The sequence below is a fragment of the Cervus elaphus genome, chromosome 22 (assembly GCF_910594005.1).
Source record: "Cervus elaphus chromosome 22, mCerEla1.1, whole genome shotgun sequence".
NCBI classification, from domain to species: Eukaryota; Metazoa; Chordata; class Mammalia; order Artiodactyla; family Cervidae; genus Cervus; species Cervus elaphus.
In genome coordinates this window covers 58,488,851-58,503,182 of record NC_057836.1, presented here as the reverse complement: position 1 = coordinate 58,503,182, position 14,332 = coordinate 58,488,851, and the positions used below count along the sequence as shown (strand labels likewise).

The 14,332-nt window shown below is 41.7% G+C and overlaps 1 protein-coding gene and 1 non-coding gene across 2 annotated transcripts in view; one reads left to right on the top strand and one right to left on the bottom strand.

The window, feature by feature from the left end:
• The window catches only part of LTA4H (leukotriene A4 hydrolase), a 32,715-nt gene extending 24,267 nt beyond the window's left edge, over positions 1 to 8,448 (bottom strand). The window contains exons 1-3 of the mRNA XM_043881551.1: positions 8,204 to 8,448; positions 3,251 to 3,381; positions 1,349 to 1,469 (exon numbers count right to left, since the gene is read on the bottom strand). Of these exons, the coding sequence (XP_043737486.1) occupies positions 1,349 to 1,469; positions 3,251 to 3,381; positions 8,204 to 8,362 (411 nt within the window). The 5' untranslated portion in view covers positions 8,363 to 8,448. The remainder of the gene's footprint in view (positions 1 to 1,348; positions 1,470 to 3,250; positions 3,382 to 8,203) is intronic.
• Positions 8,449 to 8,861: 413 nt separating this feature from the next.
• TRNAD-GUC lies at positions 8,862 to 8,933 on the top strand. The gene has a single exon. It is a non-coding gene; the product is annotated as a tRNA-Asp (tRNA).
• The last annotated feature ends 5,399 nt before the right edge of the window (positions 8,934 to 14,332 follow it).

The following is a 14,332-nucleotide window of genomic DNA, read 5'->3' as shown; positions in this document are numbered from 1 at the left end:
TTCTCCAAAGATATAGGAGTCCAAGTGACCTCACCTCTAGTTGGATTAAGCAGAACTAGAAGAACCAGATAGTCTCCTCTCCCCAAACAAGGTTCTAAGACCATGCATTTAGGGTTCCTTAAAGGTCCCTGGTTATGTGACTTCGCAATGCCAGGGGTGAGGTTTATATGTATGTCACTGGATAAGACCAAACCCAGGAAAATATGCATAGAGAACAGCTATAAGCAAACTCATCGAACAAAATCATGTCTATGTGCTTCCTATCAACTGCAGTAATTTAACTGAAATCGCTTTCCTCCATTTCAAAAACTGCTTCCAATAAGAAATGGAATAAAACGTTCAAAATTCACATTCTTGTGACTCACAGATCTTGCATTTCTTGCTAACTTTAGTTTACAGACATTCCATAATAATTACTGACAAAAATCAGATAAGAAATGGAGTGTATAATTGGTACATTCTTGCCTAGAACATGGTATCTCTTCCAGATTAGTGAACTAAGGGTCTCTTAGACAAAAAACAAAACTTCAACTGGCAATAAAAAGTAAACATTGCCAGCATTGCCTCCTTTCTGATAGACTTGTTTTCAAATGTGAGCCTACCATAGTGTCTTACACAGAGGAATATTTAAAGGATTAAATATGCAAAGTACCTTACACAATGCTTGGAAATAAAGTCAATGTTTAACGAAGTAAATCCTTTTAATTGTAAACTATTTGATTGCTAAAAGAATTAGTTTTGTTTCTTTCAGAAGTTTGACACTTATTACTCTTGTGACAGACTATCTCCAATTATGTTATTTTTAGTTTTTAAACAGAAAACAGATGTAGTCTAAATCATATCATCTTAAAGGTACATTAATATATATACATAATGTATACATTTGTAAACGTGTAAGAAAAATCTGGAGGCTACAGACCAACTCAGTTGTTATCTCTGGACAATAGTGTCTGGAGAGGAATGGGAAATCTGATCCTTCCCTTTATTGTTAAGCAGTTTTCATAACCAGTACATATTTTGTTTAACAGTGTTTTCCTTTCATTTTAAGACCATTTATTGAGTGCCCACTCTATGCCAAGTTCTATGGTAGGTGCTGAGGATGTGAATATATTAATAAATATGACCTAGATAGTCCAGTCTAGGTAGACATGTTTCAAATGAAAGGAAGTTTCTTTTTAAAAGTAATATATGAATGTATTAATGGTGAGAGATATAAATGAAAATGTGTGGTCTTTATAAGATAAAATACTATCTTAGGTAAGACCCCAGTATCCGTAAGACCACTGTCCACTTTGCTTCATTCAGTTGCATGAGCTGGGAATAATAAACCATCCCAAGCCCTTTTTACCTGGCACTGACTGAAGAGATAGGGGTGCTCTTTGCCAGAAGTTTGTTCAGGAGTGAGCCACTGAAGAGCAGAAGATTTTGGAGATGTCTCGAAAGAAATCTCTATAACAATTTCTTGATTTCTGTATGAGAGGAACAAATACATTAGTAGTATACAATTCAATCTAACTAAAACTTTAATTCATAATACATAAATAACATGATATACACCAAATAATATAAACAGAATTTTATGAGGTCTCGATACTGCTTGAGAGTAAGTTCTAGGAATGTTTGCCTTGCATGTTCTTACCTGAATGTCAGCCTGTGAGTCTTTTTTCCTACATGGTAACTGCTTATGAAGATGTAAGAGGAACTGATATTAGGTGAACACCCCAGCTTTTTTCTGTGACACCAGGAAAGCTTTTACAGTGGTGGGGAGGCAGAAGAAATGACTTTGGAATGCTGATGCCCACTGCAGGGGTGGCAGAGCACCACACTGGCCATGCTAGCTTGCAAACTGTGACCCGAAGAGTTAAGGCAAGAACTCGAGAGTGAACGTTCATGTCTGTTAAACCTATGATAAGGCCATATGTGTTTGTATTTAATCTCTTCATCCTAGTAACTAGTTTTTATTGCATTTTACAAAAGTATTAGCCGGTGGTGGACTGGAACTAACAAAAACTGGGTCCTTCACCCAGATAGCTTGAACAGCATTGTTAACAAGGAAACAGCAAGAGCCCTGGAGACCAGAGGCTGAGCTTGAGTCCTGACTCTGCCACTGACTGTGAACTTGGCTGTGCTGTGAACTCCAGCAAATTATCTGACCTTCCTATGCCACAGCTGCTTCATCTGCGGAATATGGTTAATGACATACCTCACAAATTACATGCGTTTCCTTTCTTTTTCTTAAATGGGAAGAGAAGATAAGAGAACACTGGCTGCTGCAAGGTGGGAGTAGATTGACTTTGTTCTAGGCCAATGGTTTGCCACCATTTATTCCCTCCCCAACATACCAAGGAGTGGGATATACTCCCAATAGGACAGCTCTGGCTAACTTTCTTGAACAAGTTACCTTCTCTCTCTGAGGTTCCCTTTCCTCATTTGTCACTTGTGTTAATCGAATAACAATGACAAACACATAGCCATTTCTACACACTCATCTAATCTTGGGACAAGCGCTACAGATGTACTCTTTAATCCTTACAGTGCATTCAAGCTAAGTTACTTCAGTCATGTCCCTTTGTGTATAGCCCACCAGGCTCCTCTGTCCATGGGATTCTCCAAGCAAGAATACTGGAGTGGGTGGCCATGCCCTCCTCCAGGGGATCTTTTCATCCCAGGGATTGAACCTGCATCTCTTACATCTCCTGCATTAGCAGGCAGGTTCCTTACCAGTAGGGCCACCTGGGAAGCCCAAATCCTTAGAGTAACACTTTGTAAAATGTAGATCATGCCACAAAGGGTTACTATAGGGATGAGAAGAAAGAATACATCTACAGCACTTATCCCAAGATTAGTACACAGAAATGGTTGTGTGTTTGTCATTGTTATTCCATTAATAAAACTGGACAGCCTCTGGCGAGGAGATGAAAAACACACAGCTTGTAAGAGCTTCCCAGGTGACCCTGAAATGCTTCCTTAAGGCATTCCCACCATCACTCTAGGTATTACTGACATGATGAGTGAAGAAGTAACAGTTATCAAGTCCTATTTTTGAGTATTTTATACAGTGAATTTCTTTAGTAACTTAGGAATATATAATTTTCACTATAAGCTTCGATCTGAACAGGAGATTGGTAGGAGGAGTGTACCAATTACTACATACACACAAACTAAAAATATGAAATGAAATAAAAAACTAAAATGAAAATATATATTCCCCTTATTTGGCCATAAAAGAGAAAGATGATAATATCCATACTTGCACAGAGCAATAGGAAGAGAGATTTCCATTGGTGATCCTTTGTAACTTTGTCTTTCTCCAAGAGTATATTTGACTTCTTGTCCATTGATAACCACTTTTTCTATTGTGAGGTCCTTTGTATCCAGAATCTAGAAATAAATCAGTATTTTTAGATGATGAGAAAATTGTTTTATGCACTGGAAAAAACTAAATGTTAGTTACAATCTTACTACAATTTCAGTTTAGAACTAGTTTCTTTAAAACAGTAAGATACAGAGTGTAAGATAGGAAATAAAGGAGTTGACAGTTAGCATAGGTCCCAATCCACGTTCTCTAAACTTCCCCTCTACCGTCTGAGCTACCAGGGAAGCCCTGGCATTAAGTAAAAGTCAGATCTAAATGAAAATGCCTTTGCTTCTATCTCCTAAAACTTAACTTCTATACTTTGAAAAAGCTTATCTATAACTTGTTCTTTCATCATGACTCCTCAATATATATTACCTTGTATTTCTTCCTAGAATTCATATAGTCCTACTGCTCTGTACTACTTTCATAGACCCCAAAATTAAAACAAATCTTGGTGCTTATTAGGCAAATAAGCAGACTGTACATCACTAGACGTACAACTAGAGATGTGTACACTAGACGTTATCACTAGACTGTATCACACTAGACTGTATCACTAGATGTGTATCTAGAAAGTCCAACCTGGTTACGGCAACTCTGACCAAATGGCCCTACAGAGCAGTGGTCCCCAACCTTCCTGGCACCAGGGACTGGTGTCACAGAAGACAATTTTTCCATGAACCAGGGGGGTTGGGGGGATGGTTTCAGGATGATTCATGTACATTACATTTATTGTGTACTTTATTATTATTACATCAGCTCCACCTCAGATTATCAGGCCCCAGAAGTTGGGGACCCCTGTTACTGGGAGATTGGGAGTGCATATCTACTTGCCAGGCAGATTACCTGCTTTGGGCAGGAAGGGAGTGGCAACAAGTGTCTGAGGATTTTCCATCCCAATATTCCTCTGTCTAAGCCCTAGAACCCATACCTTTTCATTATCTCTCAACTAACCTCTTGTTCTAATATCTAGAACCTTCCTATGCCACAAGCCTGTTTCCAAACAACTTAAACCAGATTCCCATATTAAATTTTTTTTTCCTATATTAATTTTAAAACTTCACTCAATCCTTCTGCCGCCTCTGATAACTATTCTACTTTTCTCCTTCCTTCCTTAAACTCCAAGGGTTATCTATGGCTGCTGTTTCCACTTCCTCATCAATCTATCCTCCCTTTCTCCTCTTCAATCTGACTTCTAGTTTTTGTGCCACAGAAAGGGCAGTCCTGGTCAACAGGTCTTTTCTGTTCAGTAACCTGGACCTCTGCTGCTAATGGCCCCAGTGGACCGTACCATCTGTTTGAAGCCCTTTCCTTAGCTGCTTTGACTCCACACATCAATGATTCTCCTCTTTGTCTAATGCTTTTTTCCTCCCCCTCCTTTCTAACTACAAAATCTAGATATGTCCCCATGCACTAGCCTTGGGCTTTCAGTTTACTTACCATATTCTTCAATCCCTAGTTCTTGCTCATTCTCACATCTTCACCTGGAACCCCTGTGCAGGTGACTACCCATCTTTCGCAGCTGCCTCTCCTCCCCAGGACTTCAGCAGGTATTTCTAACTGCCTGGTTAACATTTCCAGGGGAAATAGCATCTCATATTCAATAGGCTTCTGAAGATTTTAAAAACAAAGCCACCCTTCTGTACCCTAAGTTTGCTCTCTCTCTATTCCGCTGATGGAACTCCTCAACTTACCTAAGGTTCGAAACATTCAAATAATCCACAATTGGTCCCACTCCCCAATCCTGCATAGCCAATTAACAAATTTTTCATTCACACTGTCCTCATACTTTTTTTTTTTCTTCCTACCACCACCCTAGGTCAGGTCCTGGACTTTCAGAACTGCTCACTATCTAACCTTCCTACCTCTGACATCTTTCCCTTGAAATCTGGCCTAGAATAGCATGGGAAATTAGACTGCCAAGAAACAGTCACTTTCCAGTCACCTCTTTTTTGGATCAGTTAACTGGGTGATAAGTTGAGGAAATTTCAACAATTTTATTCTTATCTAGAGTCAAGTGTTTTTGGCTGGGAAGAAATTTCCATCCTGGTTTTATTATCTTTTCTCTTTCTTTTTCTTTGTTTTTTAAGAGCAGCCAAATTTATTATGAGTACCATCAGTTTTCCTTCCAATGGGCAATTATTATTTTGGAGTACTCTCTCTTTTTGGGGAGTCCCTCAGTGGTTGCCCTTACTCTAAATTGAATTATCTTCCCGCTCTTGCATATTCAGAAATACTGGATTTTATAGCTTAAGAACAATAAAGGTACTCCTCTGCTCATATTCCAGTACTTGTTTCTGAATATCTGATTTGTTGTAAAAACTGAATGGGAGTATATTATGTATATGAACTACTTATGTTTACAGTACTTTTATAACCATAACGGTTTCCCTGATGGCTCAGCTGGTAAAGAATCCGCCTGCAATATGGGAGACCTGGGTTTGATCCCTGAGTTGGGAAGATCCCCTGGAGAAGGGAAAGGATATCCACTCCAGTATTCTGGCCTGGAGAATCCCATGGACTATATAGTCCATAGGGTCACAAAGAGCCAAACATGACTGAGTGACTTTCACTTCACTATAACCATAAGGGTGAATCATTTGGGTCATTTCCCAGTGGAACATATTCTATTTTCTGTATTCCCTAAACTTTTCAAATCTGTTCTGAATCAGAAGACTGTTTTAACTATTTTTCTGTGAAACCTTTTCTGTATCCTCTGTGTTTGTTACAGCAGCTGGCCCAGCTCCCCAACAGCACTGACTGTGCCACATTACAAGGATTTGTTTTATCCATTAGACTGAGGGCTCTTCAAAAGAAAAAGAATGTTACTTAGGCTGGCATTCCCAGGGTTTAACACAGTGCCAGAGAAACTGTAGGTGCCAATTAATGCACGAAACAAGTCCTGGACCAAGAGAAAACAGGAAATGCAATGTTTAAGCTGTGTATCTCAAATCCTAACCTCAGCTAGCACTCCCAAATTACTTAAGAAATTCCCCTTCAAATTTCACTGATAAATGTTAATAAGCAATTGATCAAAAAAGAAATAAGAAGGAAAAACAAAGGAAACTGGATAGTTGGCTAGTTGGAATTAGCAATTTAAAAATCTTCTCTTGAGATTTGCAGAATGCAAAAAAACAAGCAGGTTTTTAGACTGGAACTTTGTTTTTTACTGTAGTCAACTTTTATTTTATTTTATTTTTTTCCATCTATTTGAACAGATGTAAAATTTAAGCATCCTAACTCTAGCTTACTCATGGAACAGAGGTAAAGGTTTAATTTTTATAAATAGGATTGCAAGGTCATATTAAGCAGTGGCAAACTATCAAAATTCATTCTTTTACTAAAAGGAGAGATTGCATTCAAAGAGGACTTCAGTTCAGCCGATCCTGCCTGGGCAAAGCTGTCTGCAATAATAAATGATAGCCTGGTATTTCAAGCAGACAAAGTGCAGCCTATAAGGAAATAGTTGTGATCTTGCTTATAGTACTTTGATTTATTTATTTCCTTATAGTACTTCTGGGGACTACAAATCAATACATAGAGGAGTCCACCGATTTTTCAAACCAGAATTAGTCTAGGAAAATGGTAAGTAACAAAGTAAGAAAGTTAGGTGCTTTATTGGTTCATATCAATGAACTCAAAGTACAGGTCTATTACTCAAGCAGGCGAAAGTCATAAAAGCCACCAACTCTTATCTAAACTTACTAATATGCCCAATCAGTGGATTCCACTGATTTCCCCCTATCAAGCTTACAACATACCTTCTCTGTTGCTTATTGCTGGGTTGTAGTAGCTAACACCACACTATGCAATATATGTGGCTAGTTTTCTTGTTCTTTTTATTTGTAAAAATCCTTATCTTGGAAATTCAAATACTATCAGACAGCTTGACTAAGAACACTGAAAATAGACTATGCTGTACAGATAAAATAATAACACTCCACAAAGCTAAACACATTTTTCATCATTCTGGTGGCTAGAGAGCTTGGAGAAGTCCTTATTTTCTAAGAAAGTGCAATATTACTTGCTGCTGGGAACCAACTATTAATCAATTGTATTGAGACATCCTTATAAAGCTTGAATGTCCCCCCCTCCTTAAATTTTTCTCAGAGAAGAGTGATAAGAAGCAAAGGTAGGAAGAACCATGAATCCGGAGACTGAAAATATTACAGCAGGGCTCGGGATTCTGAGGGGTTTTAGAACTGGCAGGGAGATGGTGGTCGGTCACATCCTATAGACCCGCAGGTTGAAATAAAGGGGCCTGGGAGGGAGAGGTGGGGCTGAGAACCCGCAGGACAGAGGGCCTGAGACTTAGCTGAGAGTGTGGACTGAGCAAATTGTGCCGGGGACTGGGAGAATTCTGGGGCCTGAGGAGGGAGTTCTGGGCGGCAGGCCGAGGAAATGGGGCGACCACAGGGGGCGGCTTTAGCGCTGGGAGCTAGGATTAGCGGGGAAAGGAGAATTCCTGCCAAGACGAAACTTAAGCGCTGGGTGAGGAGCGGGGCGTGGAATGGGCACCAGGATGTGTCCAGGAACTGCGAAGGAGGCTTTGGGGAAAGGAGTGGAGGAGAAGGCAGGTATATATAGTGGGTAAAGAAGGAATGCAGAGACTCCAGTTGGGTTGGGAGGCATCGATATGGGATGCGTGAGGGGCTGAAGACGGGGACACTGAGAAATGAGCGGAGGCTGAAGATGAGCTGCAGAACAGGGCTGTGGGCTGCGGAGGAGCGCCTACGGATGCGCGACGCACGCGGGGCCGGCACCGGGAAGGGGCCGAAGCGGGGTGAGAGACGGAGGACGGGTGGCCCGGGAGAGGCGGGCACCCGGGAGCAGGTCCCACCGTACCAGGCTGCGCAGATTGTCCTCCTGGGACTGCACGGTGAGCGCGGCGGTCCCGGTCAGTACCCGGCGAGCAAAGTCGATGCTGCAACGCAGGTGCAGGTGCTTGGTCTGGCAGACGGACGCCGGGGAGGCCAAGGAGCACGTATCCACTACCTCGGGCATGGCTGTGAGGAGTCCCGATGCACACGACCTGCACCCCAGCTCTCAGCAAGCAGACTACTCCGCTGAGCGCGAGAGAAGGGAGGTGTGAGGTAAAGAGAGGGGGAGGAGTTCGCGGCGTCCGCCGGGAAAGGAAGTTCTTTGAAGTCAGCAAAGAGTACGGTGCGGCATTGATGGAACTACAAGTCCCATGGTGCAGTGCGACAAGGCGTGCGCTTTGCTCTCTGGGAGTGTGTGTGTGTGTGTGTGTGTGTGTCGAGGGGTGTAGAAGTGGATCGATATTGCTCCCAAAGTGAGAGTGGGGGGAAAGGAGGGGAATGGAAGTTAGAGGAAGGGTAAGCAGATGGAAATAAGTGAACGCTTTTATTTTAGTTCCATTCAACTTCGATGAAAGTTGCAATAGCAGTGGAAGAAATGTCAGGCCTATTGACGATTGTGGGGTGTGAGAGGGGCGGGGTCAAAAGAGATAAGAGAACTGTCGGAAGATCGTTTCCCGTGCAATTCCTCGTTAGTATAGTGGTGAGTATCCCCGCCTGTCACGCGGGAGACCGGGGTTCGATTCCCCGACGGGGAGGCAGTGAGGTTTTTTTTTTTTTTTTTTTCCCCTTGCAGGGTTCATGCAAGCATTTCAAAAGCTACTGTAAAAGAGTCAACATCAAGGTTTATATTTTAAAACCGTTTTGTGTCTGCTTTCCATGCTGGCAACCCAGTATGTACATTTCCAGGCCCTAGAGATCAAAACGAAAATAAACCACATTCTCATCTTAGAAACTTAGAACTATTACCTCAGTATACTGTAATGAGAATTCTATGATAGCAGTGGGCGCAAGGGGGATGCAGAGCTGGGGCATACTGGACGTGAGGAGAGGTTGAAGGATGACTTGCCTGAAAAATGGAACCTCAGAGTTGAAACTGGCAAAATTGGAGAAGAATGTGTCTCAACGGACTTTAAACAGCTGGACCTTTAACCTTGAATGCATGAACTGGGTACTCATAGAAAAAGTTTAAGCAAGGGAATTACATGGTCAGACTCATGTTATTAAAGGAACACTGGTAGCATTCAGAGAATGACTGTGTGTGTTAGTGTCCTATCTGACTCTTTACGGCCCCATGGACTGTAGCCTTCAGACTCCTCTGTCCATGGGATTCTCCAGGTAAGAATACTGGAGTGCGTTGCCCGTGCCCTTTGACAGGGGATCTTCCCTACCCAGGGATCGAATCTGAACCTCCTGCATTTCGGGTAGAGTCCTTACAGTCAGAGCCACCAGGGAAACCCCAGAAAATGGGTATGAAGTATCAAAACCAGTGTCAGGAGATTTGGAAACTACCAGGCTTCCCTGGTGGCTCAGATGGTAAAAGAATCTGCCCTCAATGTAGGAGACCTGGGTTCAATCCCTGAGTTGGGAAGATCCCCTGGAGAAGGGCGTGGCAACCCACTCCAGTATTCTTGCCTGGAGAATTCAATGGACAGAGGAGCCTGGGGGGCCACAGTCCATGGGATCCCAAAACGTGGGACACCACTGAGTGACTTTCACTTCACTTCCACTGCTAAAATAAATAGTCCAGGAAGAAGATACTGGGGGCCTGACATAGGTATCTAATTAGTAGAGATAGAGGGGAAAGAATGGGAGGAATACTTAAGAGATAAGTGGTGTCACATTAAGAAGGAGGCTAAGATGATTTGTCAGATTCTTGGCTTCAGCGGTTGGGTAGTCATTAACCAGAAGAGACTATGTGAAAAGGAGAGACTTAGGTGGGAAAGATCTAAGTTGAACTTGGGACAAATGGAGTTTGAGAATGTATGGGAGTCAGAGTGGAGACATCCTTGAAACATTCTGGGGAAGGTTCAGGTAGATATGAGAGTCTCATCATGTGGTGAGTGAAACTATGACAGTGAGTAAACTCAGCCCAGGGATCATGTGCAAAAAGAGCAGTGAAAACAGCTGGGAGGTTTGGAGCGTGCTAGAATTTAAGAACAAAAGCTAGAGGATGGGAGGAATCCTTTCACAGTGTATATGTATACCAAATCACCATGCGCACACTTTCAATATCTTAACATTTTATTTGTCAATTATACTTCAATAAAGTTGCATTTTTTAAAAGATGGGGGATGGTGGTGCTAGAGTAAAAGGAACCCATGAAATAAACTAAAAAGAGCCAACCAGCAATGTCAAATACAGTCTAGAGGGCCATTACAATAAGAAGTAAAAAGTCTTCCTTGAATTTGGCAATGGGACGGAGGTGGGAAGATGGTGGTTTTGTTGACTTCTGTGGTTTAGTTGAAGGTGGCTGACAGAGAGCAGCAATTGAGCAATAAAAAGAGTAGATGGGAAATAGAACAGAGACTGCTCTCTCAAGACCTGTGGCCAATGTGAGAAGCGAAGGAAAATGAGGAATAGGGAGGAGCATGGGAGTAGGTGCTGAGAAAACGTCGTTTTGTCTTTAGAGAGAGGGAAACTTTAACATGTTTAAAGGTGAAAGGATTTCTAGAGAAGCTGAATTGAGCAGTTGGAGAGCACTACATCTCTCTGTTCTGTATCAAAATAATCTAGCAATTAAATTTGGCCCCAGCCACAGATAGGCTTTTCAGTAGGGTATCTTTGTGTTGGTCCCTGCAAGCCAAAGGAGAACAAAATGAAACCTCATTTCAAACTATGAAATCCAATACCTTACACATGCATAAATCCTAACTCCATAGAGCCTAAGAATCCATAACATGATTGGCATTTGCAAATGCATTTTGAGACCTAAGAAGTGTTCCTGGTGTCAGCAAATCTAGGGTAACAAATATGATGCACTAGAATTGATTTAGCAAAAGAATATACAATCAGATTATCTTCCTAGTGGAGAAAGGATAGTTTGTTTTACTAAGAAAATGTCAGTATCATCATCTTCCATTATTAATCACCAGGAACCCACAGAGTTTATGCCTCTGTGTTCAAGAAGAGATATCCACAGACAACCACATATGAATCCCTCAAACAGATTAATAGATTAATCAAAAGACAAATATACAATAGGAATTGTTTTCTATGATACCATGGACACCCAAATATAAAGTGTACAATAATAGCAATTCACAAATAGGAGTGTCATTCATATCTAATGGTGGATTGAGTTTTTTAAATGAAGCTTTCTGTTGCTTTTCTAAAATAAGAATACTATGAAGGTGTATGTGCAACAGGAGATTTACATTATATATGTATATATATATATATTTTTTTTTTTAAGAGTTATTTTATTTTTTGACTGTGGGAGGTGTTTGCTGCTGCAGGCACGCTTTCTCCAGTTGCCGTGAGCAGGGGCTGCTGTTCGTTGCAGTGTCCAGGCTTCTCACTGTGGTGGCTTCTCTCATTGCACAGCACAGGCTGTAAGCAAGGAGACTTCAGTAGTTGTGGCTCTCAGGTTCTAAAGCACAAGCTCAATCATTGTGGCACCTGGGCTTAGTTGCTCTGCAGCATGTGGTGTCTTCCCAGATCAGGGATTGTATCAGTATCGCTTGCATTGCAAGGCAGATTCTTAACCCCTGAACCACCAGGGAAGCCCTAATTTTATATTTTTTTATTTTATTGAGGTCATCTGGTCCCATCACTTCATGGCAAATAGATGGAGAAACAGTGGAAACAGTGGCTGACTTTATTTTGGGGGGCTCCAAAATCACTGCAGATGGTGACTGCAGCCATGAAATTTAAAGACGCTTACTCCTTGGAAGGAAAGTTATGACCAACCCAGACAGCATATTAAAAAGCAGAGACATTACTTTGCCAACAAAGGTTCATCTAGTCAAGGCTATGGTTTTTCCAGTGGTCATGTATGGATGTGAGAGTTGGACTATAAAGAAAGCTGAGCACCGAAGAATTGATGCTTTTAAACTGTGGTGTTGGAGAAGACTCTTGAGAGTCCCTTGGACTGCAAGGAGATCCAACCAGTCCATCCTAGAGGAGATCAGTCCTGGGTGTTCTTTGGAAGGACTGATGCTGAAGCTGAAACTCCAATACTTTGGCCACCTGATGCAAAGATCTGACTCATTTGAAAAGACCCTAATGCTGGGAAAGATTGAGGGCAGGAGGAAAAGGGGATGACAGAGGATGAGATGGTTGGATGGCATCACCGACTTGATGGACATGGGTTTGGGTGGACTCTGGGAGTTGGTGATGGACAGGGAGGCCTGGTGTGCTGCAGTTCATGGGGTTGCAAAGAGTCGGACACAACTGAGCGACTGAACTGAACAACTGACAGTTGATTAACAATGTTGTGTTAATTTCTTCTGTACAGCAAAGTGACTCGGTTATATGTATACACACACACACATATATGCATACATATGTGTGTGTGTATATATATATATGTTTTCATATTCTTTTCCATTATGATTTGTCACAGGATATTGGATATAGTTCCCTGTGCTAAACAGTAGGACTTTGTTGTGTATCCATCTTACATGTAATGGTTTGCCTCTGCTAATCCCAAACTCCCATCCAAGGGAGATTTTACTAAGGATGAAAACGATGATTTACGTGAAGTTCTACGCAAAGAAATGCACATACAATCACAGAGCATTGTGAAGAGTAGGTATTTCAGCTCTACTGCTCTATGCCTCTACCTGGTGTTGTTAAGTTGCTACATTGGGACCACATGCACTACAGCATGCCAGGCTTCCCTGTCTTTCACTATCTCCCTGAGTTTGCTCACACTCATGTCCATTGAGTCAGTGATGCTATCTAACCATCTCATCCACTGCCATCCTCTTCTCTCGCCCTCAATCTTTCCCAGGGTCAGGGTCTGTTGCAATGAGTCGGCTCTTTGCATCAGGTGGCCAAAGTATTGGAAAGAACAATTCTGGGAGTAGAACATACACTCCTTAACAGTTTGCCTTGCTTCTTTCCTCTCAAGATTATACATCTGACACATAGAGAACATTAACTATTCCCCAATATATATATTTCTTTTCATCTTTAAGTAGTAAAACCCTCAATGTTTAGATGGACACATGGCCTCTCAGAAGACTGCATTTTCCAGCCTTCTTTGAAGTCATGGCCATGTAACTAAGTTCTGGCAGAACTGTCAATTATGACTTTTAGGAAGTGTCCTTAACGGAGACTTTTTAAAAAACACTTTTTAAATTCTGTTATGTGGAATGCAGACTTGATGGCTGGCACTTTGTCATGTTGTATCATGAGGTTGGAACCTTTCTTGAAGGTGGGGGAGCTGCATCATAGACAGAGTTGGAAGTGTGGGCTGGAAGGAGCCAGTTCTCTGGTGATCATGGAAGGCCCCTGTGCACTAGATTCTTTTCCTTGAGAGAGAAATAAAATTCTGCTTTAAGACAGTTATTTTGGGTTTTCTGTCATCTCCTGGGAACTCAGTCTTTACCAAGACACCTTGTTTGCATTGGATGAGTTTTTCAGTTTTGCCCCAAATACTTACCCTTGTCCATCCATTTGTAACCAGTTTATTTTGAGCTATTACATAAGTTTGAAAAAAGTGATCAGGATAGGCTTTCTTCCCTCTATCTTGCATTTTCTGCTGCAGCATTTTTTTCTAATCATCTCACTACCCTGCTTAAAAGCCTTCAAGTTCCCATCAATGTCTGCTTTAGATATTCTCTACTTTTTGGTAGATGTGGCCTGGGTGTGGTTTAGTGAAGACAGCAGGGAACAGACACAAGAGGTGTGAGAGACCATGAAGAGGCAGAGGCGGGATTGCAGTTCCTGAGGGGCCACGGGCAGTTGAAATCAAAGTTCAGAACTGAAAAGAATAAGGGGTTGGGTGTGGTCCGGGAGTCTGACAGAATAAGATTATGGATGACTGCCTCTTTTAATATAAAAGGGGAAGGAGAATAAATATAAAATTTGCTCATATTCTGGAAGGATCAAAAAACTCATGGCATGGTTTGCTACGAGGAAGGGAAGTGAGGTGGCTAAAAAACAGAGGTGAGAGGTAGGTATTTCAAACAAGTAACCTTTTAAAGTG